The sequence below is a fragment of the Culex pipiens genome, unplaced genomic scaffold (genome assembly GCF_016801865.2).
Source record: "Culex pipiens pallens isolate TS unplaced genomic scaffold, TS_CPP_V2 Cpp_Un0019, whole genome shotgun sequence".
NCBI lineage: Eukaryota > Metazoa > Arthropoda > Insecta > Diptera > Culicidae > Culex > Culex pipiens.
The window spans coordinates 29,067-54,964 of NW_026292836.1; the positions used below are offsets into that span (position 1 = coordinate 29,067).

The 25,898-nt window shown below is 40.8% G+C and overlaps 5 protein-coding genes across 8 annotated transcripts; 2 read left to right on the forward strand and 3 right to left on the reverse strand.

The window, feature by feature from the left end:
* Window positions 1–5,902: 5,902 nt before the first annotated feature.
* LOC120429725 (transketolase-like protein 2) lies at window positions 5,903–10,712 on the reverse strand. The gene is made up of 4 exons (XM_039594771.2): window positions 10,467–10,712; window positions 6,723–8,094; window positions 6,439–6,665; window positions 5,903–6,371 (listed from the first exon to the last, which is right to left on the reverse strand). Exons 1-4 carry the CDS (start codon window positions 10,571–10,573, stop codon window positions 6,194–6,196), a joined length of 1,884 nt encoding a protein of 627 aa, XP_039450705.1. The 5' UTR covers window positions 10,574–10,712; the 3' UTR covers window positions 5,903–6,193.
* A 1,143-nt stretch (window positions 10,713–11,855) lies between these two features.
* On the forward strand, window positions 11,856–24,248 carry LOC120429729 (syntaxin-18-like). 2 transcript variants are annotated; one of them, XM_052711427.1, is made up of 4 exons: window positions 11,856–12,679; window positions 12,737–12,856; window positions 12,916–13,146; window positions 24,127–24,248. In XM_052711427.1, exons 1-3 carry the CDS (start codon window positions 11,951–11,953, stop codon window positions 13,102–13,104), a joined length of 1,038 nt encoding a protein of 345 aa, XP_052567387.1. In that variant the 5' UTR covers window positions 11,856–11,950; the 3' UTR covers window positions 13,105–13,146; window positions 24,127–24,248. The 2 variants fall into 2 exon arrangements, with proteins under 2 accessions (XP_052567387.1, XP_039450713.1); XM_039594779.2 differs by lacking the exon at window positions 24,127–24,248 and having other exon boundaries at window positions 12,916–13,167.
* LOC120429727 (kynurenine aminotransferase) lies at window positions 17,322–19,615 on the reverse strand. Of its 3 annotated transcripts, none has more exons than XM_039594778.2 (4): window positions 19,601–19,615; window positions 18,854–19,012; window positions 18,389–18,776; window positions 17,322–18,321 (listed from the first exon to the last, which is right to left on the reverse strand). In XM_039594778.2, exons 2-4 carry the CDS (start codon window positions 18,919–18,921, stop codon window positions 17,497–17,499), a joined length of 1,281 nt encoding a protein of 426 aa, XP_039450712.1. In that variant the 5' UTR covers window positions 18,922–19,012; window positions 19,601–19,615; the 3' UTR covers window positions 17,322–17,496. The 3 variants fall into 3 exon arrangements, with proteins under 3 accessions (XP_039450712.1, XP_039450711.1, XP_039450710.1); XM_039594777.1 differs by lacking the exon at window positions 19,601–19,615 and adding an exon at window positions 19,102–19,241; XM_039594776.1 differs by lacking the exon at window positions 19,601–19,615 and having other exon boundaries at window positions 18,854–19,095.
* LOC120429731 (cytochrome c oxidase subunit 5A, mitochondrial-like) lies at window positions 19,825–20,753 on the reverse strand. Its single transcript, XM_039594783.1, has 2 exons — window positions 20,600–20,753; window positions 19,825–20,505 (listed from the first exon to the last, which is right to left on the reverse strand). The coding sequence occupies exon 2, from the start codon at window positions 20,486–20,488 to the stop codon at window positions 20,030–20,032; it is 459 nt and encodes a 152-aa protein (XP_039450717.1). The 5' UTR covers window positions 20,489–20,505; window positions 20,600–20,753; the 3' UTR covers window positions 19,825–20,029.
* LOC120429730 (uncharacterized protein CG16817-like) lies at window positions 24,127–25,877 on the forward strand. The gene is made up of 4 exons (XM_039594782.1): window positions 24,127–24,269; window positions 24,776–24,859; window positions 24,924–25,183; window positions 25,248–25,877. The coding sequence occupies exons 1-4, from the start codon at window positions 24,253–24,255 to the stop codon at window positions 25,397–25,399; spliced, it is 513 nt and encodes a 170-aa protein (XP_039450716.1). The 5' UTR covers window positions 24,127–24,252; the 3' UTR covers window positions 25,400–25,877.
* Window positions 25,878–25,898: the final 21 nt, after the last annotated feature.

Sequence of the window (25,898 nt, forward strand, 5' to 3'; positions counted from 1 at the left end):
TGTCTTCTGTCTATTGTTTTCAATCTTCACCCTTTTCTTCTAACAAGTGAGGTTTGAGCCCTTACTCAGTTTAACACAAATATTACTATTGTACTTTAGGTAAACTTTTATAACATGCTTAGGACCAAAAATTGTAACATAACACCGCGACAAAAGAAATTGCAACATATAAACACGACTCAACACTAGGAAAGATTTCAGGAAAAAAAACAATACACAGTAAAATAACAATTAGTTTTTGAATTCAAACTAAAAATAAAACAGTGTTTGCTTTAATGAAAGTTAATAGGCACACTATAGATGGTTAGGCGCTTATACTTACATCATACCCTACGTAATGTACCATCCCCGGCCGAGTTAAAATGCGTAACCGGAAAAGAATGTGTGCATTAGGGTGTAATATGGTTGTATGGAAAAAAATAAAGTTGTCCAAATTTAGTGAGCACAGCACTTTTTCAGTTCCTTTTGGGGTCCTAAACAACTCCCCAAAGTTTGAGAACGATTGGTTCAATCCTCACTTTGCGCAAAGCGATTCAATTTTCCATATCAATTCGTATGGAGAAATTTTTTTTTTGGATTTTGATATTTATCAAATCCACGTTTCATGCTATTGTAAGGTACGTACTTCGGAAGGAACCGGTCAAGAAAAAAATTAAATGGGCAGCAGCGGCAGTGCAAGGAAGTCAGAGAGGGTGAAGAAAAGCCTCAAGAAATCGCTCCCTCTCCTTTGTTCTGCTGTTCATAAAGCTGTTTGTGGAATGTGCTCTACAACTTTTCCGAAGCGAGCATTGTGCTAGCTTGCCCCTAAAAAAGATACAACGTGTTCAAAACTCGTCTAAAACGTGTTTTGTTTTAGACGAGTTTTGAGGACGCTATATCTTCTTTCAGGAGCAAGTTAGCACCACACTCTCTTCGGCAAAGTTGTAGAGCACATTCTAGAGCATCCGAATATGATTCCGGTTTTGATATAGCATGAAACGTGGATTTGATAATTATCAAAATCCAAAAAAAAGGTTTTCTCCATACAAATTTATATGGAAAAATTAATCGCTTTGCGCAAAGTGAGGATTGAACCAATCGTTCTCAAACTTTGGGGAGTTGTGTAGGACCCCAAAAGGAACCGAAAACGTGCTGTGCTGGAAAATTGATTTTGATATTACACCCTAGTGTGCATGCCTGGCACGAACACTCAAAGCGTGTTCTAGCGTGTTGCTCGTACTGACTCAGAGCAAGGGTGAGATGTAGGTGTAAGGGCAGGGCGTGTTCGTCGGGAACCTAGTGCATAAGATCGGTCAAGGCCCGTTCTTACACTGAAAATTGCGAATTGCGAATTATTTCCCAGTGAGAATATTGATCAGTTCACGCTAGAGTTCAAGACAAAATTCTCACTGGGTGCTTCTTGATAGGCGCAATACTGAAAAGTCTGTAGAAAAATATACATCTGATAAGGTCTGTAAAACAGAAACAAATCTGTGCACTGGCATGTCTGCATCTGCTGTCACTTGAGATTGGAAAGGCCTTTTTCCAACCCTCTGGCACCACTTTAAATGGCTAAAACGTTTGACAGTCACCAAAACCTCGAAGAGCCCACGTAGTTTATCGTGGGCTCTTCACTGATACTACTGCGTGGGCTCTGTGAGTGTAGCAGTATCGAGAAATTAAAAGTGAGAGTGTGTGCGTGCAACATGGAGTTAAACTTTTCAAAGTGCTATGATAATCTTCACAGCAACTTCACAGAAAGTTTAACTCCATGTTGCACACACTCTCACTTTTAATTTCTCGATTGGTGTTGTCTGTTTGTTTACACCAATTCTTCAAGAAACATCACTTTTTGTGCACGCAGAAAAATGTTTTGTAGAATCAGCCTGTACGAGGTTTGGTTCAACAAAAATTTTGTTGAATATAATCAACGCCGATTTTGCGTTGAAAAAAACCTTGTATTTCTCAATTCCACAAAATTCTTTTGTTGTTTTGAAAAAGTTGCTTTGACGTTTAGCGTTGATTCAACAAAAATCTTGATTTTCAAATCAACAAAATGTTTTGTTGATTCAAATATGCCTTATTTATTTTGCGTGTGTGTGCAAATCTGTTACGAAAAAAGGTAGAACTGTTGCTTCCGATTGACCGGGAAGATTTGCCGGGTAGTACTGGACCGGGGACTGGCCAAGTCCCGCTGTTGATCCTTCCAAACAACTCGCTGCAATCTCCGGCAGGGAGTAACCGACCAAGTGCAGAAACATCCGTGATTCCGGTGATTGTGGCGGAGCTGGTCTTTCCGAGAATCCATCGATAACCTTCTCCGAGGACTGGCCCACTCCCGCTGTCGACTCGCACAGGAAATCGAAGGAATCGCGTGCTTTTGTAGAATCCGACCTTTTGTGGACTCACAAGAAGTTCATCGCGAAGTGGTCCGAACAAATCTGAACTTTGAACTTGCAAAACCATCCCCATCGCCACTTCACGGGGCATTTATCCATAGTCTCTGACAGATAGGGTCCTTCGGGAACTTGTGGAAATCCGTCCCGTGTCGTTATTTTTTGATGGAATTCATTTCAACATTATGCAATTATACCTTTTTTTACAGCGCGGTTTGTTTATTTTCAAATTTTGACAGCAAATGCGTTCTTCATCTTCTTTGTTGTCTTCATGTTCGCGTCGAACATTTAGGCACTGACGAACTGACGTGCCACCCCGAATCCAAACATGACCGCACTTTCCTATCTTCTTTCTCACTCACCCTCAGCGATCAGCGATTGTCAAACAGACGATTTGACAGATGCGCAGCTGCACTTGCTGAGAAACTTTCAGGAACAACAAATGAATATGGGGGAAAACATATTGAAGCCTGAAAACTTTTGCAAATTCTGAACTAAACGATGAATATTTTGCAAATCTTGCATTATTTAATGTGTAACGAGGCAAGAAATTTCGTTAAACTTAAAAATTAGGCTATCTTTTAGACTTTTCGTAACATTTCCATTCCAACTCTTATCCGCCATTTACACATGTTGTTCCAGAATTCTTCAAAGCAAGGAATCAGCTGATGTGACAAAACGTCAAACTCGAATTCTGACAATCGCCGAAGAAGAGAACAGTAGAAAGAAAAAGAAACAGAGTGCGGTCAAAAATGATCGACCAATTTGCTCCTGGTGGCACGTCAGTTCGTCAGTGATTTAGGTTTCAGAAACATGGCCGTCGTGACAGAGGGCTGCCTTTTTCTGAGAGTGCACGCTCATTGAAAAGAACAGAGATTTTGAATCAACTTTAAGGAAATGATTAACCCTCTAAACTCCAACCGCAGCTTTAGACGGAATTAAATTTAATCTTAAATATAGTCAAAAATCATTTCTCGACTTTTTTTATTAGGTTCTATAAACATATTGTTGGAAGTCAAGCCTAAGTACGGCCCTTGAAGTTTAGTTTAAGTTAGCTTTAGGCGCAGTAGGCCATGCCACGCGCAAACTTTATAAAAACCCCACCCACTGTGAATTCCTCCTCTTTCCCCGAATAAACGCCAACTCGTCACATATGAAAGACAATAGCTTATAGGGGAACAGCACCTAATTCCAGCGTGCCTCTAGTGTTGGCAGGTCAGAACTTTGACATTCAATTAAAGCTAATTAAAAGCGTTTTCAACTGAAATCGAGTGAGAAATAGGTCAATAAGCTCTGAGCAAGCAAGTTTCTATCAAATGTTTTGCAAAATTAGTTGTTTAAATGGTGAAATTTAGCAAATTGGATGGAGTTAGGAGCGAGTGCTTAACCTGCCAAACATACGAGAATTTCCCTTAGGACCTTTAAAAAAACTCTGGATTTATGAAATAAAATTTCAACCGAATTTTGGGTTTGCAAAACAAAACATTGTAAAGCGTCTATTTTTAGTGGTCATCTTCGGTTTTGTGACTTTTGTTCCCCCCATTAGGCTTTCTAGCAGGGCCCCGGCGATGGCCTGGTATGAGCTACCGAATAACATTGGCAAAATGGCGTCGTTTGTTTACAAACATGAGATTGTTTGTGGACGAACCGAAAAATTTACTTTTTTGTAAAAAATTCTATATCCATTGTGCAATAACATTAAGTCTTACAAAACAGACAAAGTTTCGTTAAATTCTAGACCAAAATTTATTTTATTTTTATTTTTCAATTTAAACCTATTTTTTCGCGATTCTGATCAAGATTGTACAACAAATCATCGTGGCTTTAGTGTATCTTTGGTTTTCACAACAATTCACTGTAGATTCGTGTTTAAATTTTGAAATTTAGCATACATTTAAATAAGTTGCAAAATTCCCAACTTCAGCCATGTGCAACAATTTCCACATCACCCATGCGGGAAACCGATAATGGGGTAATTCATGCGTTCCAAACTGTCAAAATTCCAAAACGTCATTGCCAATCTTCGGTTCGCTGCTTTTGTTCGTGTTTGAAGTTTCGGGCCGAGACTTTGCTTTCTAGTCAAAAATTACTAGCACATTCACACCTCTGAGCGCCACAGAAGTTGGATTGTTTGCATCAGAATCTGCTTTCTCTTTCTCGCAAAAGTTGTTCGTCATGCGACTTTTGACGTCATTCGACATTTTGAATTTTCAAAAATATTTAGACAGGGCCGAATGGTTTTTTTTTTTTCAACGTTTGTATGGAGAATTAGTGCTGTTCGCTACTCCCACATATTGCGTGGTCATTTTTGTCAATTTTTGTAGGTCAGTGTAATCATTCAAAATCATACAGATTTCGTCAAACCGTCAAAACTAAACCTTTTCAGGAATTACTGTAAGTGGGTAATTGGGTCATTTGACAAAGGTCAGATTTGGGTTAATTTTGGGGGCCGAATTCAACGAAAATTTAGTAAAATTCAACCAGATCTGCATTTGGCTCTGTGGATCAATCGGACCGCGCGCTGAACTGACAAATTTTTGTCGGTGTTCAGTTAACCCTCTCACGCCCATGGTTACTCCAGAGCACCAAAACTTTGAACTCAAATATCTCGGAACTGACACAACTTTTCATGGTGCTTTAAGTTGCAGGTGTTCATGTAGAATGTATACTAACATCTCCCCAAATTTCATCAAATTTGGTTAAGCACAAGCAAAGTTACAGTGTGAAATGTAAACAAAAATGGGCCAATTTTAGGGAAATAAATAAGACCTGTTTTCGAAAGCCCGTAAAAAATACCAAACACAAAATTTTATGAAACAAAAAATGTTTTGCTATCATTTGAACCTTGGACAAGAACCCCTGTGAATAACATTGTGAGTTTGGACCGGTTTTAAGTGTGTTTCAACCTTTTTCATTTGGTGCACCAGAGCACCACCTAGGCATATGAGCAACTAAATATTCAGGAGCACTTTTTTCTAAATTACAGAAAAAGCTTATTTTTATCAAAACAAAAGTTTATAAACGTTTTGACTATTCATAAACAAGACAAAACACTGTTATTAGACCGACAGTTTTATTATTTTCCTCATTTTTCATGAAAATGGTTGAATGAGCCAATCAAAGAAACCTGAAAATGCAGAGATTTTAGAATTTTTAGTTAATACTTCAGAAATATGGTCTTACAGCAAAGAATAAGTAGTTTTTAACACATTTCGAAGCGTTTTCAAACAAATGAACCAATAGATTTGAAGAAAACGAGATTTTGTGGTTTAAAAAAAAGTTGCTCATCTTCCTGATGGTGCTCTGGTGCACCACTTCAAATTCTACTTTTTTGCCCCAATTCGATGTTTGTGGGTCAAAGTAAAGTATTTCCTGCATTATTGTACCAAATTTAAGCCATTTACTATTTTTACGATGAGCAAACAGCTCTGGGCGTTAGAGGGTTAACTCCTTCCCGCCATCTACCATCCACCTTCCTAGAAGAATTCAGGACTGTCATCTTGTAATAAACCAGGTTATGCTTTCAATTATTTTTGTTACAAAATTTATTAAATGCTTCGCGGAACAATGTATAATAAGTAAACGTACCAATGATCCAAACAACAGGAAAGGAAAAACTTTTTCTCAATTCATCTTAACAGCTAAGGAACGTATTTCAACGCAGGGAATTGCAATCAATTTCATTGGGGAATGTATACGATAAGTCCAATTTTACGGAGCGGGGTGAATCAATGTAAGCTGTAAGCTTGGGGGACCCAGGGAAGTGAATAACCATTACATACTTGTTGTCGCCACAGCTACATGGGCAAGAGTTGCGTTTACAGCTTCAAAATATCGTTAACCGCGGCCACGATGCAGCGAGCGGAGATTCCAAACATGTCGATCAGCACGGTCGGTGGGCCCGAGCGGGGGATTTCCTCCACGCCCAGGTGCTTCACGACCACGTTGCGCTGGCCGGCCACGGTCGACAGGACCGCTTCGCCCAGACCGCCTTGCCTGGAAAGAGAAAAGGAAATGCGCGATCAGAGAGAGAGAGTATGATTGAGAGTTGGTGGGCGCTTACTTGTAGTGATCCTCAACGACGACGATACGGCCTCCGCACGCGGCTGCATGCTGGACGATGGCCTCCCCGTCGATCGGCTTGACCGTGAAGGGATCCATCACGCGGCAGTGGACGCCCGACTTTTCCAGCTCGGTGGCCGCGTTCAGTGCCTCGTACAGCGTGATGCCGGCGCCAATCAGCAGGACCGTGTCGTTGGCCGACTGCTTCACGATCTTGGCCTTGCCAATCTGTGGGACGGAAAATGATTAGTATAGGGAATGGATGACGTTGATGTCGGATCTTACGTGGAACGGCTCGTTGTTGTCGTAGATGACGGCCGTGTTCGGGCGGGACGTACGGATGAAGCAGACGCCCTTGGTGTTGGCCGCGAGTTCAACGGCACGCTCGGTAGAAACGGCATCCGACGGATAGAACACGGTGCTTCCCGGGATCGTACGGAACATGGCAATGTCCTCCAGACCCATCTGGCTGGGTCCGTCCTCGCCGATGCTCACACCGCAGTGAGATCCGACAAAGTTGACGTTCGTCTGGGAGATGGCACCCATACGGATCTGATCGAAGGCACGCGTGAAGAACGTGGCGAAGGTGGACACGAAAGCGATCGTACGATCACGGCAGGCCGCTCCTATGGCAACGCCGCACAGATTCTGCTCGGCAATGAAGCACTCGATGAACCGGTCTGGGAAGGCCTTACGCAGCTTATCGGAATAGGTCGAGTTCTTGGTGTCTCCGTCCAGAGCGATGACGCGATCGTTGTTCATGGCGATCTTGGCCAGGGCCGTTCCGTAAGCCAGACGAGTTGCAACGGACTCTCCCAGCTGGTAGGCGGGAGGAGTGGCAAGTTGTACGTTGCTAATGCTCACCTTCTTGGCGCTGTCCTTTTGCGGCGACGGAGGCGTAATCTGAATCGGTCCTGCGTTACGGATCAAACCCTGCAGATGCTCGATCACGGTGTTGGCACTGTCCCCAAGCGGCTTTCCGTGCCAGTTCTCCAGATCCTCAATCTTGGGGAAATGCTTTCCCTTGTACGTTTTGGCAATGATGGCCGTCGGACGATCCTTGGTCGAAGAAGCCTCGAAGAACGCCTTGCACAGCTCCTCCACATCGTGACCATCGACGACGATCGCGTTGAATCCAAACGCGTCCAACCGTTTCCGGTAAACTTCCATCTGGTGCTGCAGCGAAGTCGGCTCAGACTGTCCCAAACGGTTCACATCGAAAATGACGCACAGATTGTCCAGCTTGTAGTGGCCGGCAAAGTGCAGCGACTCCCACACCGATCCCTCAGCGGACTCACCATCTCCCACCAACACATAGGTCCGGTAGTCGGCCTTGTCAATGTTTTTGCCCACGTAGGCCATTCCACAGGCCACGGCCACACCCTGGCCCAGCGAACCTGTTCCGACGTCGATAAAGTTCAACCTCGGCGTCGGATGACCCTCCAGGTCGGAGTCGATCTTGCGCAGGTTGTTCAGATCGCTCACCGGAAACAGACCGGCTTCGGCCCAGGCCGCGTACAGAATCGGCGCCGCGTGGCCCTTGGACAGGATGAACCGATCCGAGGACGCGTCACGGGGCGCGGAAATCTTGTACCGCATCGTGTTGAAAAACAACACGGACATGACTTCGGCAATCGACGCGCATGATGTCGGATGGCTGCAAGAAGAAATAAAAACGAAACGATTTTTTTTATCAACAATGTTCAAAACGGACTACGTGACACCAAAAAGAGAGAGACGACCAGGGGGCAATAGATCTGATAGTGATTTAATTAATCGCCCTCAAAAATTTTGTCTGGTTTCGATTACGGCAATAACTGTTGAACGTTGAAGCTAGTAGGTAGGTATGTAACAAAAAATCAGTGAAGCTGAAATAAATGTGTAACGTAACGTCCGACGATGAGGTCGGGTTGTGTAATCAACCGCAAACATCGCGATAGTTGTGTAAAATATTAACATTTTGTAGCTTTGCAAAAGTCACTGCACAAGAACAGAGAAGAGATAGCTTAAGTTTACTTTACAGCTATTGTGTTTAGTAAGGTTTGCGAAGAGTTCAAGAGTTTTGGCAAACATGGAATAGAGTACCTAACCTGTACTGCCTGCTGCACTTGTGGAATTTCAAATGCTTAAAAAACTAACTGTTTTGCTTTTTTTTATAGACATCAAGTTATCGTTTGGTAATAAAGTTGTTTTTTTTGTTTCCGGATTAAAATAGTTTCAGTTTCCGCAGTTTTTCATGGATGTTCCCATAATCATCTACGTGCGCATGTATTGCGTGTACGTACACGAAAAAGATTGAGGTTAAATTTTGTACCGGCCAGCAAAACAAATGGGGTGCTAGTGTTCGTGAGATCGGGCTTAAATAACTCTATAGTCTGTTCACCCACGTGCATAAGTTTTTTGCACTAATTTTAGTGCTACAAATACCAGCGCATATAATAAAATTGTTACCCTCCCCCACAGCACCGGAAATTTGTAGCGGGTGAAGGGACACCTCGCATAGACGCCATTGCTTCCATCACGTCACTTAAGGTGTGAAGGGCAATTTTTTATTTTGCCTCGAAAAACTACTTTAAAGCTTTATCTTTAAAGCAAACTATGCAGATCGGAAGGAACGCGGTTAAGAAATTGATGCCTTTTGTACTAAGCTTCCTGGTTTTCCTATCTAAATTAGCATAAGAGAGCACAGAGGCATCGAAATGTTGCGCATTCTTTGCGTGACCCCAGCTGGATGTAGAAATAGGATAGAGAAATTTCGTATGTTTTAAATTTATTATTTTTTTTAAATTCTTAATGTTTTTAAATTTGTAAGTTTTTTTATTTTTTTTTTCAATTCTTAATTTTTTTAATTCCTTATTTGTTATTATTTATTTTTTTGAAAAAAAAAAAAATAGCTTTAAAGATGATGAGATGATAGAATTTTGAGTTTTTCGTAAATGTGTATTTCCGATTTCTTTATTTCAGATTTTAAAACTTTCGAAATTTCGACTTCTGATTTTTGAAATTTTTCTGGTTTCGAATTTTGAAATTTTTGAATGTTCTGCATATTTTTTCTTATTTTGATATTCCAAATTTCAGGTCTTAAAAATTGTTGAAATTTCCTTTATTATTTTTCTACGAGGTTGAATTACGAAGTTCATTTTATGAGTGATTTTATAGCCTTTCCTCAGTTAGGTGAGGAAGGCAAAACATCCAAACTAAGCATCGGTCATTGGTATATTCTAGCAATATTGCAATCTGTAGGTCTAGCAATTTACCAAACTCAGTCCCATCACCCGCAGGCCACCCAATACTTGGCTTGATATTGATCTATTTAGGCCAACCAAAAGGTCACTTTACGCTCACGGTTGTGGGCACGGTACTGTCGTCATAATTCTACCCCACTTGGCTCCCTCTCTCTATCGGCTTAGATTTCGCATGTCAGCATGATCTATCCACATTAGAGTGTCGTCAGAGGAATAACTGCAGCTCGACATGAATCATTATCATGTGCAATAGCTTAACAGTGCTGTTATCATATTAAATATAATTAAATTGTAAGTCCCCACACAAACGCATTTGATAATGCAATACTATCTTCCCTGTTCAGTAACAGGAAAACGCAATCTGCGCGCAAAAAGTGATAGCAGAGCAAAAAACAAGACTTACGAACTTACGATTACAAAATCGCAAACGGCCACGGCCAGGTTAAGCTAAGTCAGCGCGATCGACGACCGGCTCAGCCAATAATCGTGTCGTATGTGCCCGCGTCCATTTGACCTCCCACTGACCTCTAGCCGTTTTTGTGCCGAGTGCGGTTCAAGAGGCAGCTCGGTTTTTTTTTGTCCAGCCGAAAGACTTTGAACCGGTCGGCGGAACCCTTTAAATGCCGGCGAGGCCAAAAAACGCGAAAGTGAAAGTCGAAGGAACCCCAATCTAGATTCACTGAATACGGCCCTGGCGTGCCGCCGGGTGAAAGGCGCATAATTTCCACGCGGTCACATTTTTCGCTGGAACCATGTTTCTTTTCCCAACTTCATCGGAACTTACCCGGATTTCGAGGCTTGCGTCGAGTTGATCGAGTGAATTCGCAGCTTGTGGGCCACGTCCTTCAGCTCCTGGATGGTTTTCGATTCCGGCTTGTGGTAGGTGGGCATTTTGGACAACTGTCTTCTTATCACCGGCGGAGCAAGAAAAAAAATCAACGTCTTCTTATTTTCGTATTGCCGAAACCGGGAGGAGCACCGAACAACACGCACACGTCGTTTTCGGAAAACAGTCGGGAGCAGACTGAAATGACGAGAAGAAGTGCAGCGAGCGAGTCAGTCAGCGGCAAGACTCCAGTTTCGGCCGCGTTCCAGTTCCAGCAAGAGTGTTTCACTTTCCAGCTTCTTGCACGCTTATCAAAGTTAACTCAACGAAAAAATATCAACTCCTAAAAAAAATATTGGCCAACATAAAAAAAAGTTTAACTTTTATTCCAGGGTCTATACATACAAGCCAGATGACACATGTCGCCATTTTGATTTTTTTGTGCTAAAATTTAATGCTCATTTAGTGCTATTTAGTGCCCTATACCTCACATTTGGTGCCCTTATAGTTTCCATACAAAATTTGAAATACAAGCTAGATGACACTTGTCGCCACTTGGCGTGGCCCAATGCATTCGTTCGATTAGAATTCATTTTGGAAATATTTTTTTCAAATGCTTGTATTGTCTGTATTGTATTGTATTTAGGGTCTCTAGTCCGCCGCCTATTTCGTCGGTCGTTGAGCCGACGGTCGTTTCCAACGACTGAGTCCAGCAAGGTGCTGATCGTACAATATTTAAAAGGAATAGAATAAATAACTTTTACTAAAAGTTAAAATAACCAGAAATGTTCACAAAAACTTGACCTACTCGTTGGTGTACTTGATTTTAGAAAATTTCAAGGAACACTTCAGATTATCCAGCATCATTTAAACACGACCGCTTATTAGGCTTAAAATGGGTTTATTTCCCCTATGACTTTTTGAAAATAAAAACCGAGTTTTTCGACGCTCCACGCGCGTAAACAGAAAAAAACGAAGCTATTGGCACTACGCCCCCCGGGGCATGGCCTTCCTCTAACGTGGGATTTCTGCTCCAGCGCCTCTGACGAGACTGGAGAAACCGGGACCGACGTTTTACTTCACCATTCGATAGAAGCTCAGTGGATAAGGCGGGAATCGAACCCGCGTCTCATAGCATCATCGGGATCGGCAGCCGAAGCCGCTACCCCTGCGCCACGAGACCCACACGCGCGTAATCAGACAAATGACAAAAACAAAATTACTTTCAAATTATTTTGCATAAAACTTCAAATTTGAATTATTTAGATTGAGCGTGCAAAGGAATTTATTGAAATTGAAACAAATAGAGATGGCAACGCTGACATCAATCAAACAAAACAAAAAGTTTTTGTTGCTTCTGTGTCACAACATTCGATGATGTGTCGTTTTCTTCAGTAAAAGTTGGAACCAGTTTTAGAATAATGCATTAAAATCGTGTTAAAATGGATATTACATCGTTATTTAAAGCGTCAGTGAAAACCGTGCGTCTAAAATCATCGGCCAATACGTTCCCAGTGTTGGAAAAGTCACGAATATTATCAAAAAAGCCAAACAATGAATTTTCGGAGAAGGCCAAGAAAATTCGCTTCCAAATTACCCAGCTTAAAAATTTGCTGGTGGAAAATCGGGCTGCCTACATGCAATTTGCCTACCACTTGAAGAGTTCCGCCCAAATGACCGACGAGGAGCGGGACGTGATCGATCGGGAGTCGGAAAATATCATCCGGATATGCACAAACATGTTGAACGACTTTAAGACGGAATGTCGCACGGCAAAACGCAGCAAGCAAATGACGGAATTTATGGACCTGGTCATCGATGCCCTGTCCGCGTACATGAGTGCCGTGCACCACATTGCCAACGAGCAGAAACAGTTCCGGATCCAGCGCGAGCTGGAGACTTATAAATTCCTTAAACTGGACGCCGACAACCGGTCCCGGTCGAGTGCGCTGTCCAAGTTGTCGTCCCCGCTGGACGTCAGAAATGGACAAGACAAACATAGGAAAGAGAACGGTGGGAGGCGGACACCTGCGCAAACGGATGACGATACGGACGAGTTTTCCGAGTACTTGGAGGGGTCGCGAGCGAAGGTGATCTCGCAGGACGAAGAACTGGCCAACAGCAGTTCGTTCCTAGAGGACGAGGAGGAGCTTAGCCCGGAAGATATTCAGGTTCGTTGGGTATTTTGATAATTTATAGTCAAACTGGTTAATTTGCTTCCTTTACAGATATTCGAGTCGGAGAATGTCCAGCTGTACAACGAGCTAAAGGGCCTGTCGGAAGAGGTTGAGCAAATCGAGAAAAATGTCGTCGATATCGCCCATCTTCAGGAGATTTTCACCGAAAAGGTAAGCGTCACTGCAAACGTCCTTCCGGGAAGAAAGCTTTCACAGCTTAATTTTTGTAGATTTCGCTGCAAAAGACTGACATTGACCGGATCGCCAACATCGTCGTGGGGACAACCGAAAACGTCAAGGACGCAAACGAGCAAATCAAGCAGGCAATCCAACGGAATGCCGGTCTTCGGGTGTGGGTTCTGTTCTTTCTAATTGTGATGTCGCTTACGCTGTTGTTCCTGGACTGGTACAACGACTAGTGCAATGAAGTTGGGATTGTTGGACGTGTGTTTAAAAAAAAGGTATGTTTGCATAACGTTAGACATTTTGCTGGAAATCTCCGGGATCCAGCTGTTTTGGAAGCAATAGCGGCTGGAATCCGTCGATTTATCAAGTTATTTGGAAATAGACTAAAAGAATGCCATTTATTAACCGCTGACAGTAAGTTAATATCTTTGGTAAAATGCTAGAAGATAATTCTACAAATGTAGAAACTTAAAAACTGAGCAATATAAATTGAGCTGGGTCGGCGGTTGGAAGGATTTGTTCCGGAAGCAATCAGTGACAGATTCCGAGGGAATAACATGCAAACACACCATTTTGTTTATCGACTTCAACATGGTGTCGATTTCTGGAAAAGTCAGGGAAAACCTGGAATTGTCAGGGAATTTTATTTGACCTGGAAAAGTCAGGGAAAGTCAGGGAATTTTAAGCTGGGTCAGGGAATTTCGATGATCTTAAAAATATTACTACAAAATTTCATTTCTTTTTGAAAATTCGCCCTTGATGATGTATTTGAATGTATTCCCGGCCAAACTTTGCCACATTGTGTGTAGGCCAGATCCTTGCGCATCTTTTGGTATATGTAACATTGAAGTTTGGAGCATCCTGAAGCTCGGTACAGACCTTCAAAGTTTGATAATTTTTCAAAAAATCGTCCCCGGCTAAAAAGATATGCATCGCACCTCGATTTTGCTGGGACCAATTTTTCGAAAAAATGCTAAACTTTGAAGGTCTGTACCGAGCTCCAGGATGCTCCAAACTCGCCAGTGATGTTGAAAATAAACACTTTAGTGGTCAAAATGCCTCAAAAAGTGACATATTTGAAAAAAATCTTGTTTTATGGGTTAAATCCCATTTAAAATTGAAGGGCGAAGCGCCAGCTCCTTTTACGTCCAATCAAGCTCATATTTGGGATTTGGGCTCAGTATGCCCACCGGAACAAACCCCTGAATGCCCGCCAAAAAGTCATTTTTGTTAAACTCTAATAAAGATTCTAAATTTTGAAAATTCTGAATTTCTGATATTTTGGAATTGTTGATTTCTTATTTTTTCAAATTCTTAAATTCTTAAATTCTTAAATTCTTAAATTCTTAAATTCATAAATTCTTAAATTCTTAAATTCTTAAATTCTTAAATTCTTAAATTCTTAAATTCTTAAATTCTTAAATTCTTAAATTCTTAAATTCTTAAATTCTTAAATTCTTAAATTCTTAAATTCTTAAATTCTTAAATTCTTAAATTCTTAAATTCTTAAATTCTTAAATTCTTAAATTCTTAAATTCTTAAATTCTTAAATTCTTAAATTCTTAAATTCTTAAATTCTTAAATTCTTAAATTCTTAAATTCTTAAATTCTTAAATTCTTAAATTCTTAAATTCTTAAATTCTTAAATTCTTAAATTCTTAAATTCTTAAATTCTTAAATTCTTAAATTCTTAAATTCTTAAATTCTTAAATTCTTAAATTCTTAAATTCTTAAATTCTTAAATTCTTAAATTCTTAAATTCTTGAATTCTTAAATTCTTAAATTCTTAAATTCTTAAATTCTTAAATTCTTAAATTCTTAAATTCTTAAATTCTTAAATTCTTAAATTCTTAAATTCTTAAATTCTTAAATTCTTAAATTCTTAAATTCTTAAATTCTTAAATTCTTAAATTCTTAAATTCTTAAATTCTTAAATTCTTAAATTCTTAAATTCTTAAATTCTTAAATTCTTAAATTCTTAAATTCTTAAATTCTTAAATTCTTAAATTCTTAAATTCTTAAATTCTTAAATTCTTAAATTCTTAAATTCTTAAATTCTTAAATTCCTAAATTCTTAAATTCTTAAATTCTTAAATTCTTAAATTCTTAAATTCTTAAATTCTTAAATTCTTAAATTCTTAAATTCTTAAATTCTTAAATTCTTAAATTCTTAAATTCTTAAATTCTTAAATTCTTAAATTCTTAAATTCTTAAATTCTTAAATTCTTAAATTCTTAAATTCTTAAATTCTTAAATTCTTAAATTCTTAAATTCTTAAATTCTTAAATTCTTAAATTCTTAAATTCTTAAATTCTTAAATTCTTAAATTCTTAAATTCTTAAATTCTTAAATTCTTAAATTCTTAAATTCTTAAATTCTTAAATTCTTAAATTCTTAAATTCTTAAATTCTTAAATTCTTAAATTCTTAAATTCCTAGGTTCTTGAATGCTGCCATTCTTGTTACCATCTTAGAAAACTTGATAAAATTTGAAGTATTTTTGGAGTTATTTTTTCGGTTAGAGAAATTTTGAGAAGAAGATGTAGGAAAATTTGCTTCGATTTTTCTAAGTGACGCTTTGGTAAGATCATCGAGTATGAACTGTATCTTAAATTTAAAATCTCAAGATCGAGGATTTATTACAATTTTAAAATTTTATTATTTTTCTTTATTTAGATTTGATTCAGTTTTTGATCTTAATTTCTAAATGTTGAAATTTTTTATTTTGTTTTTTGCGCAAATGTTTGTTTTGCCTTTCCCTCTAGTTGTATTTTGGTATTTTCAGCGTTTCTTGATTCTGCCTTCTGAGATTACAAAATTGAATTTATTATAAAACTCTTTTGTATGTTTGTCGCAAAATTATTTTTCTTAAAATGACGCGGATTTTGCGCGGATTGGGGTGGCGCGGATTTTTTTTTCGCTTTCTCCGTAACAACCCTGAATGGAGGAATTTGAGAGTTCAAGAATTTATAAATTATGGTCTCTTCGGAAAGTTGTTTCAACTTTAATTAAGATCCAGCATCTGAGATTTCATAGGAATTGAACAACTACATTTTACATATTTTTCCTAAACAACATTCAAGGGCTTACAAGGAAAAGTTCCCGTGGTCAGATCGAGCTTAAATTTGTAATCTATTCCAAAACACCCAAATGTCTATGTTTGATAAATAATGACTTTTTGAAAAGCTCGAGCTTTTATTTGTTTTTATTTTAATAAAATGTATTGATCTTGTGAATGATCGTCTGTAGGCTCTGGTCAAGGCAGAAAACTTTTTTTTAAATTTTATAGCAAAAATATTATTTTGTATAATTATCTAAGAAGATGTTATCTTCAAATAATCAGAAAACCGTTTACTTTAAATACAAACATTGTTGAAAAAGGTTCTGCAAAATTACATATTTATTTCAAGTTTTTGTCTCCAAAACTATTAGTTGATTTTAATAGAAACACAATCAAAAATAGCATCGGCCTAATTCGTTTAAAAATTCGGCAAAAGGCAACAATTTTAAAATTAAACATAACTTCTTACTTTAATTAAAATTTTCAATTGATTTTTTTAACTTTAAATTTCCTTTGGGAAATGAAGTGAAATCAACTAATCGCAATTTGAAATTTGCAACAATTTTAATTATTAATTATTTCTAGAGTTGTTTTTTAAAAAGGTCTTATAAGCTATTGTGTTTTCTATTTTTATAAGACCTATTAAAAAAACTCTAGATTTTTGGTAAAGGGCAACATTTTAAATGACATCACCAAATAAGAAAACATAGGAAATTTTTATGGTTGCTCATTTTGGATGTTCGATAAGAAAAAAAATAATTGACAAAATAAAAAAAAGTTTTTAAGCTTTTGCAGAATCCATCGTTAGAAAAAAATTAAAATAAAATAGTCATTGAAGTTTTTAAATATCATGAATTTCCAATATTCAAAAAATAAAATGCATGAAACCATAAAAACACTACAAACAATATGTTAGTAAAAAATAGAAAATAAAAAAAAATGGTGGTCTGGAGAGGTCAGGGAAAAGTCAGGGAATTTTATTTTGGGATTTGGATCGACACCATGTTCAAAGGCGGCCTAGAACAAGGCTTTACGGCGAAGCTTATTAGACTGATTCGTGCCACGCCGGATAGAGCCAAAGCAAGCATGCGAATAGCTACTAATATATCTGAAGCTTTGTAACTTTAGATGGAAACAGTAGCAAGGCGATGCCCTCTTGAACCAACTCTAAGAGCCAATACCAAGTATCTGGAGCGCGTGGCGTGTCGGAAATGGAAATAGACCAGAAAAGATGCAAAGTGGTGGATAAATTTGTTTATCTTGGTACATATTCTACCATCTCCGTAGCCGGCTAAGGTCCCGCAGCCATCTCCGGACATGGGCAGTGTACGTTACTAAACATGAATAAGTTTTTTTCTTTTGATAAATAGCTTCATATTAAAACACTAAGTTGCTCAAATCACAATTCGTTTATTGTTTTTACTTCCCTTAAATTTTTTCCAGGGAAAGGGAGCATTCTTTTATTACGTAACAAATTTTTGCGAAAGAAAGAACGCTCCCAAAATGCATTTTAGTGGTAAATAAATCCGCAGTGTTTAAAAAAATATAAAACACAAAAAAACATCTCACTTTCCCCCATTTTTCCAATTGTTCAGAATGGTCTCCGCCTTCTGGAGATTTTCGTCCTTCTTGAAGAAGCAGTACCGCACAAAGTCCTCCCCCAAATGCTTGTTCGGTTCGCTGTAAAACGCAGACGGCGGAATTCCCTGCAGCCCCACGGTCTTTGTCATCCACTTGGTGAACCGATAATCCTTGCGGGCGTCCGTTTCCTGGGAAAGGTCCACCTTTGCGGCCAGCGCAGACCAATCGGCCACCATAAAGTATCCGCCCTGCGGCACGGTCGGATTCATTCCGACGTTCGCCAGGAACGATGCCATGTAGTCCCGCTTGGCCATCAGCTCGCCGGAAATGCTCTTGAAGTAACACTCGGGACTGTTGAGGCGTTTCAGCTCCGTTTCGAATCCTACGGCAATCGCTTCTTGAATGGGGGTGGCGCACGTGTAAACACTGTTCTGATGCACCATCTGAAGGTTCCGGAGCAGCGAAGCCGGTCCGTAAGCCCAGCCGATTTTCCACCCGGTCAGCGAGAAGGTTTTACCGGCGGAACCGATCGTAATGGTCCGGTCCCACATCCCCGGCAGCGTGCAGATTCGAATGTGCTCGTAAGGTTCGAATACCATGTGTTCGTAGACCTCGTCGGAAACGCACAGCACGTTCCACTTTTGGCACAGCTTCGCCACAACGTCCAGTTCGTCGCGGCTCATGACTTTGCCGAGCGGATTGTGAGGCGTGTTGATGAGGATCATCTTGGTCCGCTCGTTGAACAGCGCTTCCAGCTCCTTGTTGTCCAGAACCCAATCGGCGGAGGAAATTACTCCCTCGGTCGTTCTCTGAGATGAGTGAGATAAGGAGTTTGTTATCAACAAGAAGTGTGTTACGCAACGCCGCTTGGCTTACCGGTTTCAGCGGGATAAAGCGCGGGACTCCGCCGGCCGCTCGCACCATCGGTTCGTAGCAGTCGAAGAAGGGCTCAATGATGATGACTTCGTCCCCTTCGTCTACGTGGCCTTGAATCGTAGCGTAGAGCGCCTCATAAGCTCCCACCGTAACCAGCACCTCGGTCATCGGATCAATGTTCCGTCCAACCAGCTGCGAGTACAGTCTGCTCAACGCTTGGACCAACCTGGGGTGGCCAAATCCTCGCGTGTACTGATTGGCCAGCGGATCCTCGCTGTTGGCGGCCGCAGCCAGCGCATCCGTCGCATACTTTGGCGCGTGATAATCCGGAAAGCCCTGGCCCAGATTCAGCGGTTTGTATTGCGCCGCCAGCTGAATGTACTCAACCCTAGAGCAAGTAAACAAGAATCTCAGTATTTAGAAAAGAAGCCTCCAAACCAAGCACAACCTCCTGGAGTTACTCACCAAACACTTTTTGTCGACCCTTGATAACGTTTGGGGAGGTCAAATTTGTTAACCGTTTCGTTCGCCATGGTGCGGCCGATCAGACTGCTTCCGGTGGCCGGCGGGAGTCTGCTTTTATGATCGCGTTGAAAAACGTTCCTTATCAAACCAGAGGGCGAGCTGCGGTTGCGGAGAAACATTTGTTGAGGAGAAAAATGAACGCACGATAGAATGTGGTAACAGCTGCAAAACAAACTGAACAAAAATACCTCAAAGCTAAGCCTTCTGCGTTTTCTTTTGCACTGTCACTAGCAAATATGAATTTGACTTCCACGACCACAACCTCGCACTCTTTCAATCTTCAATCAACTCGTGCCGTGACAGTTTTCATCTGATTGTAGGGTAGCGAAAGGTATTTTTGACATACGTAAACGAAATGTCAAATCTGGAGTTTTTTTGAAAAGGTCCAATAAACCAAATTTTCAATTTTTGCTTTTTGGGTGTTTTTAGAACCGCCTTGAGTCAGGGGTATTCAAAAACACCCAAAAAGCAAAAAATGAAAATTTGATTTATAGGACCTTTTCAAAAAAACTCCAGAAATAAGCAGCATCGAGTTAAACTTTCTGTCCAGTTGCTGTGAAATTTTCCGTGGAATTCATTAATTTAACTACTTAGGTTTATTTATTCTTTGATAACATTTGTATAGCTATATTAGTAACGATTTCTTCTTGTAAATTTAAACAGAATTTGCAAAATAAGCAAAATTACCTGAATTTTAAATAAAGATTGCTGCTTAGACGAAGAAGTAACCAAATCTGGAAATCTGGATTGTATGCATTGTTCGGAGAGTCGTTTTGGAGACGAACATGTAACCCTTGAGTGAGCCTGCTAGGATTACTTTTCTATTCTTTGTTGAACAAAGGAAAGATTCCTTTGATTTTATTTCCTAGTTTGGTTTTCTCAATCTCGAACAAGAAACAAAAGCAAAGCCAAACATTTTCGAACTATCCATCGCTTTATTACTGATTTTTCGCCGTCTGCCCCTCGCACAGAGTGACGACGACATACGAATGATGATTACATAACCGCGCCATTACCAATTTCTGCAAATTCCGGATCTAAACCGTACGCACTTTATTCTTAACACAAAATTTGACCGGCGGCGCGACCATACAACAACGTCCCACCTCCCCCTTCTTAGTGGGTGTCGAAGACGGACTTGAGGGCCAACTCGGGCTGGTCGTAGCCCAGCTCCTCCGGGGTATCGATTCCGAGTTCGGTCAGCGTCGGTCGGACCTCCTGCAGCAGGTACGGGTAGATTTCGTTGACCTTGTTGCCGCACTTGTCCTTGCAGCCCTCCAGGAAGCGGATGGCCAGCGCGTAATCGTTCAGCCGACGACACGCCTTCAGGGCGGCGTTCATAATCTTCGGGTCCGGAATCAGATCCATGCCGAGCAGGTCGTTCATTGCCTTGCGGGCCTCCCAGTGATCAATGTCCGGGCGGTTAAAGTACGCCTCATAGCGGGAGTCAAAGTCCTCGGCGCTCTCTTCGCTGTGCGAGTGACGGACCACTCCGGCCGTTCCGAGACGGCTCGTGGTCAATCCGACGGTGCCGCGGAGGACACCGAAAAGTTGACCGGCGGCAGAGCGAAGCATATTTTCGTTGACTGTCCCTGCAAGAATAAAGCCACCGATTAGAAACTTTTCAATGCAAGAACACATTGTTTTCCAGAATTATTTTTTTTCCAATAAGTTAAGTAACAATACCTTGCTCGCAACTTGCGCTTGCGACACAATCACGATGGAAAAATTGTGACGGACGAACAGCCCGTGCTAAAATGGCGAATCTTTGACAGAAGCGAACTTGTCAGTCGTCCCTGATGCCAGGCGTGACCATTTGCTCATCTGTACTTGAGTGCAAGAAATTCTGTCTTATCTTTACTAAGCCTTTCAAGATATCGAGAAATTAAAAGTGAGAGTGTGTGCGTGCAACATGGAGTTAAACTTTTCAAAGTGCCATGGTAATCTTCACAGCAACTTCACAGAAAGTTTAACTCCATGTTGCACACACTCTCACTTTTAATTTCTCGATAGAGCTTTATGACGTTTCGCGTACTCACACTAGCGCACCATTTGATTTTGCTGGCCGGACAAAATTTAACCTCAATCTTTTTCGTGTACGTATACGCAATACATGCGCACGTAGATAACTCTATCGAGAAATTAAAAGTGAGAGTGTGTGCGTGCAACATGGAGTTAAACTTTTCAAAGAGTCATGGTAACCTTCACAGCATCTTCATAGAAAGTTTAACTCCATGTTGCACACACTCTCACTTTTAATTTCTCGATTGATTTGATCTGCACAAATTGGGTACTAAAGCCCTATGTCCATTTTTATGTACAACGGTAAAAAACACGATTAAAAACCATTTCTGATCACTTTTTTTCATTTTAATGCAAAAATTTTTTTTGACTAGACAACATTTTATCGATGGATCAACTATGGTCCCCTTGAAACGAGCTGTCAAGTAGGAGCTTTTCTGTCAAAAAGGACCGCGAGGTTAATTTTTCAAAATTGATTTAAAAATCAATTTTAAACTCTTTGTGGTCGTACAAAGTGTCATTGTACTCAGAATAATAAGCTTTATCGCTGTTAACAATAATATCAGCAATCTAAGCTTCATTTTAGGACCCAATTGCGCGGACTGCCCAAAAAGACACGCGGTAAATCAGCCCCTAAATTCGTGCACCGAGTTTATCACGGGCACCATATAGTACGTTCGTTTAAGGGCTAGCTCCATACTGAGTGCCGCATTCAGAGCTGTCAAAGTGTTTCTTTGAAGAAACTCGCGCTAATTCCGCACGAGTTTCGCCGCCATCTAGGAACTGAAACCAGGCCTGCAAAATGTTTCCAACCCAGCGTACACATGAAGCAAACCAAAATGTCAGTTTACTGCTAGCATCTGACTGTAAGCCTACTGTGTCCGTTCAATCACTGCCGCCTGACTTGTGCCGGTCGGCTGCTGGAGAATGAGAGACGTGAAAAAATGAGCTACACTCACTCAATTCGTGTCGTATGACTGACTCGTAAAATCCTCTCTAAACACTATTTTGACTATTTTTAAACAATTGAATGGTTCTAGACTGTGCAAAACACTTAAAACAACCACAACTAAAGTTCAAAATTACATTTCCACGCATAAATACCAACTTTTTGTGTAAAAACTTGTTTCTTTATGTGTGTGCGTGCAACGTCGAATGAGCGTTGGTCGACTACTGCCTCGCATTGCAGCTGCTCAGTGAGCTAGGGCACTCACGACTGAGTCGGGGTTGTTTATGTCACGGTTTTGCGGTTCAGTGAATGGATCTGAAAAAATCGTGTATGCGTCGCCGATTTTCGCGTCAGGACCCCTGACATTTTCAGCTCTGACTGAAACTCTAGTGCCGCACTGGGTATTTTTTCAGTTTCATGCGAGTTCCACGCACACTGACAAATGACGTTTAATGGCAATTCTATCTTTCTCTATTCACTGCGTTCCAGTGATGTCAACCATCGCGACGCTCATTTTTGGTTCGCGGCACATTTTTTGTTTGTAGTGCTTTTCAGTTACGGAATTTGACAAAGTTGTGTATGAAGGACTTGTAGAACACACCAAATCGTACAACTTTGCTGAACATAGTGTTAATTTTTGATGAATACTGTTGTACCACCCTGGACTAGCAACCCAGCAACCTAGCGAAACCAATCGAAGCAAACATCGTTCGCTAGCTTCACACTTTTCACCATTCAGTCGTTGGCAACCAAACAGTCAAGCAGCAAATAAAGTTTTGTCTCCACATTTGGTACAACGCTGTTTCCTTCCGGTTCACATCCGGACGTAACAAATACAAAAAAAGTTACAACCAAAAATGCGTTAGGCAAACAAAAGCATCGCGAACCATTGGTCCTGAGGTCTGAAATCCTCTTGTAACTTTTTGCGTATGAATTTTAAAGTTATACAATTTTCTGAAGAAATGTTGCTGTTGGTGAGTTCTACAATTGCTTCGAACACCATTTTGTCGAATTCCGTAACTGAAAAGCACCACAAACGAAAAATAAGGCTTTCTAGTCAGAAATTTACCAACACATTCAAAGTATGTTTACATGACAGCTGGACGTTTGTTTGCATCGGGTTTCCTATCTCTTTCTAGCATTTTTTTTTTATCAAGCGACTTCTAGCTGGTTTATTTGACTGACTGCCCGATATGTCAGCCAACATACTTCGCAGGGCTGTGACAGCTACAGCTCGATCATTGTTTGCATCAGGACACTGTGACGAGGAGTTGGTAATTTTTGAGTTAAATTATATTTTTTTCACTGGGCCTAGAAAGCCTTATGTGCCGCGAACCAAAAATGAGCGCCGCGATGGTTGACATCACTGCTGCTTCACAGACTTATCAACCATACACTAAAAATCAAAAGTATCCTTCAAAAGGGTACTTGCAATCCTCAAAAAGGATACTTTCTATCCTTTTTTAAGTTCACCTGGCGTCACACTTTTAAAAGGGTACACTGAACGCCCGACCATAGAGTTATCTACGTGCGCATGTATTGCGTGTACGTACATGAAAAAAAGTGAGGTTAAATTTTGTACCAGCCAGCAAAACAAATGGTGTGCTAGTGTGTGTGAGATCGGGCTTAGATAGCTCTATAGAGCTATCTACGTGCGCATGTATTGCGTGTACGTACACGATGGATTTTTAGGTTAAAATTTGTGGACGCCAGCAAAAACAAATGGTAAGCTAGTGTGCGTGAGATCGGGCTTAGATAACTCTATGGTTATTTTAAGAACATTTGCTAAAAATGCTGCTTATTAATTTAACTGTGGCTTTTTGGTGGAAGTAAACGCAAATATGGTAAAATGTACTTCCACAAAATTCCATGGTAGCAATTACGAAATCATTATCATTCTCTCCATATTGGAGGGTTAAAATTACCATACCGCTCTCGACATAGTAAAACTAGGTAAAACTGACTGCGTTAATCAGTGAATCCAAGCACGGAATGTTTTCAGCAAAAATACGTCGGTGCGTGTTCTCAATTTAACCCTACAATATGGTAGCAATTACCATGGTTGGGTTTTCAGTGTATGTCAAAATTAGTACATTTTCGATACCCTTTTAAAGGGTGACGACGGTGACGACGGGTGAACTTGGAAAAAGGATGCTTTTTACTTTGAGTGTACTTGCGCAGATATCTAAACAAAACCTATCTGGCATCCCTGCCGGCAAGTGCTCTTTTTTTTCCTTTTCAGCCCAAAAAAGACAGTGCGAAGAAGTTACGCGTTGAGTTACGAGCTCGTTTGCTGCTGGGACTGGTGGAAAATCCCGGAAAATTCGGTAGTCTTTGTTAAGAAATTGCTGCAACCCTAGATTTAATCATGTCTACGGAAATTGTGTAAGTATGATTTGCGGGAAAAAGTGTGAAAAACGCCGGCCGCAAGCCGCTCCTAGTGACCGACACCGAAACTCGCGTGTTTTTGCGGCGTCCATTTTTATCGATCCTAGTCGGCATTTGCTGCGTGCTGCTGCTGCGAGAGACGGACTTCGTTTCCGCCGGGTTATCGGCTCGAAAGGGGCGGTTTGCTTCCGGTTGTGTTTGGGTGGCGGATTAAAAGGGCGGTTCACGCCCTTCGCAGTCTTCTTGTTTCTTGCGGGGTGGTTTTATTATTCGGTTCGATGAGGCTGCTCCGAGCAAAAGTTGCCTCTGTTCGTTTCCATGAGACAACCGTGTTCATAACCTTTAACAAACAAGAAAACATCCAGAATGATCTAGAAAGCTGTGTTTGTGCTGTTTGTGATTGCAAATTAGTTACAAAAGGGAAATGTGTTCTACAATCTAGGCAGGCCGTCCTAGTAACGAGTTGCTTTGATTATCTGTTATTTTTGTCTTTCCATTTCCAGTACCCCGCCGCCTGCTGTTTGGGCCCAGCGAAACGACGTGCTTTACTTGACGTTGAACGTGGAGTGCCCTAATCCGGACTTCAAGTGAGTCGAGCTTTGTTTTTGTTTTTTTTAGAGTCAAGTTTTCTAATCGTTTCCGGTGTTGCAGGTTCACAGAGGACACGATGTACTTCAAGGGCGTCGGGCTGCCGGAAAAGAAGACGCACGAGGTGACGATCAACTTCTACAGCAAAATCAACCCGGACAAGATCATTAGCAAAAACACCAGCCGGTGCATCGAGTTCGTCATCTCGAAGGCGGACACGAAGGCGTCGTACTGGCCAAAGCTGACGAACGACAAAACCAAACCGCACTGGCTCAAAGTTGACTTCAACCGGTGGAAGGATGAGGGTTCGGACGATGAAAGAGGTTTGTAAAAATGGTCGTAACTGTGTTAGACGAACCTTGCTAACGATTTTATTTTATATTCCAGAGGAAGGCGATAACGCAATGTCGCTGGACGATATGCTGCGAACGGCAAACGACAACAAGCTTTCGTTCGACGACCTCGACGAGGACCAGGATGACTCGGACGACGAGGCGATGCCGGGCTTAACGGAGGACAAGGACGAAGAGAAGAAGTAAGCGGCGCCAGAACAAAAACTCTACCGCCCGTTCGTCCGGGGCTCCCTGTTCGGTGCGAAATTTGCGTTCCTTCGTTTCGATTGCGAGCGACGGCGGTGGCGGTGGCGGTAGGGCAGCGAGAGAAACAGAAGACAACAGTCAAAACATAACCATTGAATTGTCAAACTTTTATTTAAGACGTAAGAGGGATAAGAAACAGCATAAAACGCAGAACATAAAACAAAACAACAAAACTAGGCGGTTAAGGAGTGGAATTCATTAAATTACTACACTACTATTACTACTAGGGCCAAGAATTAATAAAAAGGTGGGTGAAACTTGGAAAGAGCCGCCTTGAAACGCGCATTCAAAATGGAACAGTAGAAAGGAGAAAAAGAAGATCCGTTTCGAATCTTGCAGTTTTTTATTCGTTCGAGCATTTGCATTCGTTTATTTTCCGTTTTATCGATTAGAATGAAAATAAACATACGAACAATAACATTGTTGTTTCTCAACTTTT

Bases quoted from the DNA above. Each gene is read 5' to 3' on its own strand.
- LOC120429725 (XM_039594771.2), bottom strand. From the start codon at position 10,573: ATGCCCACCTACCACAAGCCGGAATCGAAAACCATCCAGGAGCTGAAG. The intron at 6,666-6,722 runs GTAAGATCCGAC...TCCGTCCCACAG, and splicing joins ACAACAACGAGCCGTTCCAC to ATTGGCAAGGCCAAGATCGT. The intron at 6,372-6,438 runs GTAAGCGCCCAC...TTCTCTTTCCAG, and splicing joins GTCGTTGAGGATCACTACAA to GCAAGGCGGTCTGGGCGAAG.
- LOC120429729 (XM_052711427.1), top strand. From the start codon at position 11,951: ATGGATATTACATCGTTATTTAAAGCGTCAGTGAAAACCGTGCGTCTA. The intron at 12,680-12,736 runs GTTCGTTGGGTA...CTTCCTTTACAG, and splicing joins TTAGCCCGGAAGATATTCAG to ATATTCGAGTCGGAGAATGT. The intron at 12,857-12,915 runs GTAAGCGTCACT...TAATTTTTGTAG, and splicing joins AGGAGATTTTCACCGAAAAG to ATTTCGCTGCAAAAGACTGA.
- LOC120429727 (XM_039594776.1), bottom strand. From the start codon at position 19,032: ATGTTTCTCCGCAACCGCAGCTCGCCCTCTGGTTTGATAAGGAACGTT. The intron at 18,777-18,853 runs GTGAGTAACTCC...TACTTGCTCTAG, and splicing joins GGGTCGACAAAAAGTGTTTG to GGTTGAGTACATTCAGCTGG. The intron at 18,322-18,388 runs GTAAGCCAAGCG...CACTCATCTCAG, and splicing joins GCTTTATCCCGCTGAAACCG to AGAACGACCGAGGGAGTAAT.
- LOC120429731 (XM_039594783.1), bottom strand. From the start codon at position 20,488: ATGCTTCGCTCTGCCGCCGGTCAACTTTTCGGTGTCCTCCGCGGCACC.
- LOC120429730 (XM_039594782.1), top strand. The intron at 24,860-24,923 runs GTGAGTCGAGCT...CCGGTGTTGCAG, and splicing joins TGCCCTAATCCGGACTTCAA to GTTCACAGAGGACACGATGT. The intron at 25,184-25,247 runs GTTTGTAAAAAT...TTTATATTCCAG, and splicing joins GGGTTCGGACGATGAAAGAG to AGGAAGGCGATAACGCAATG.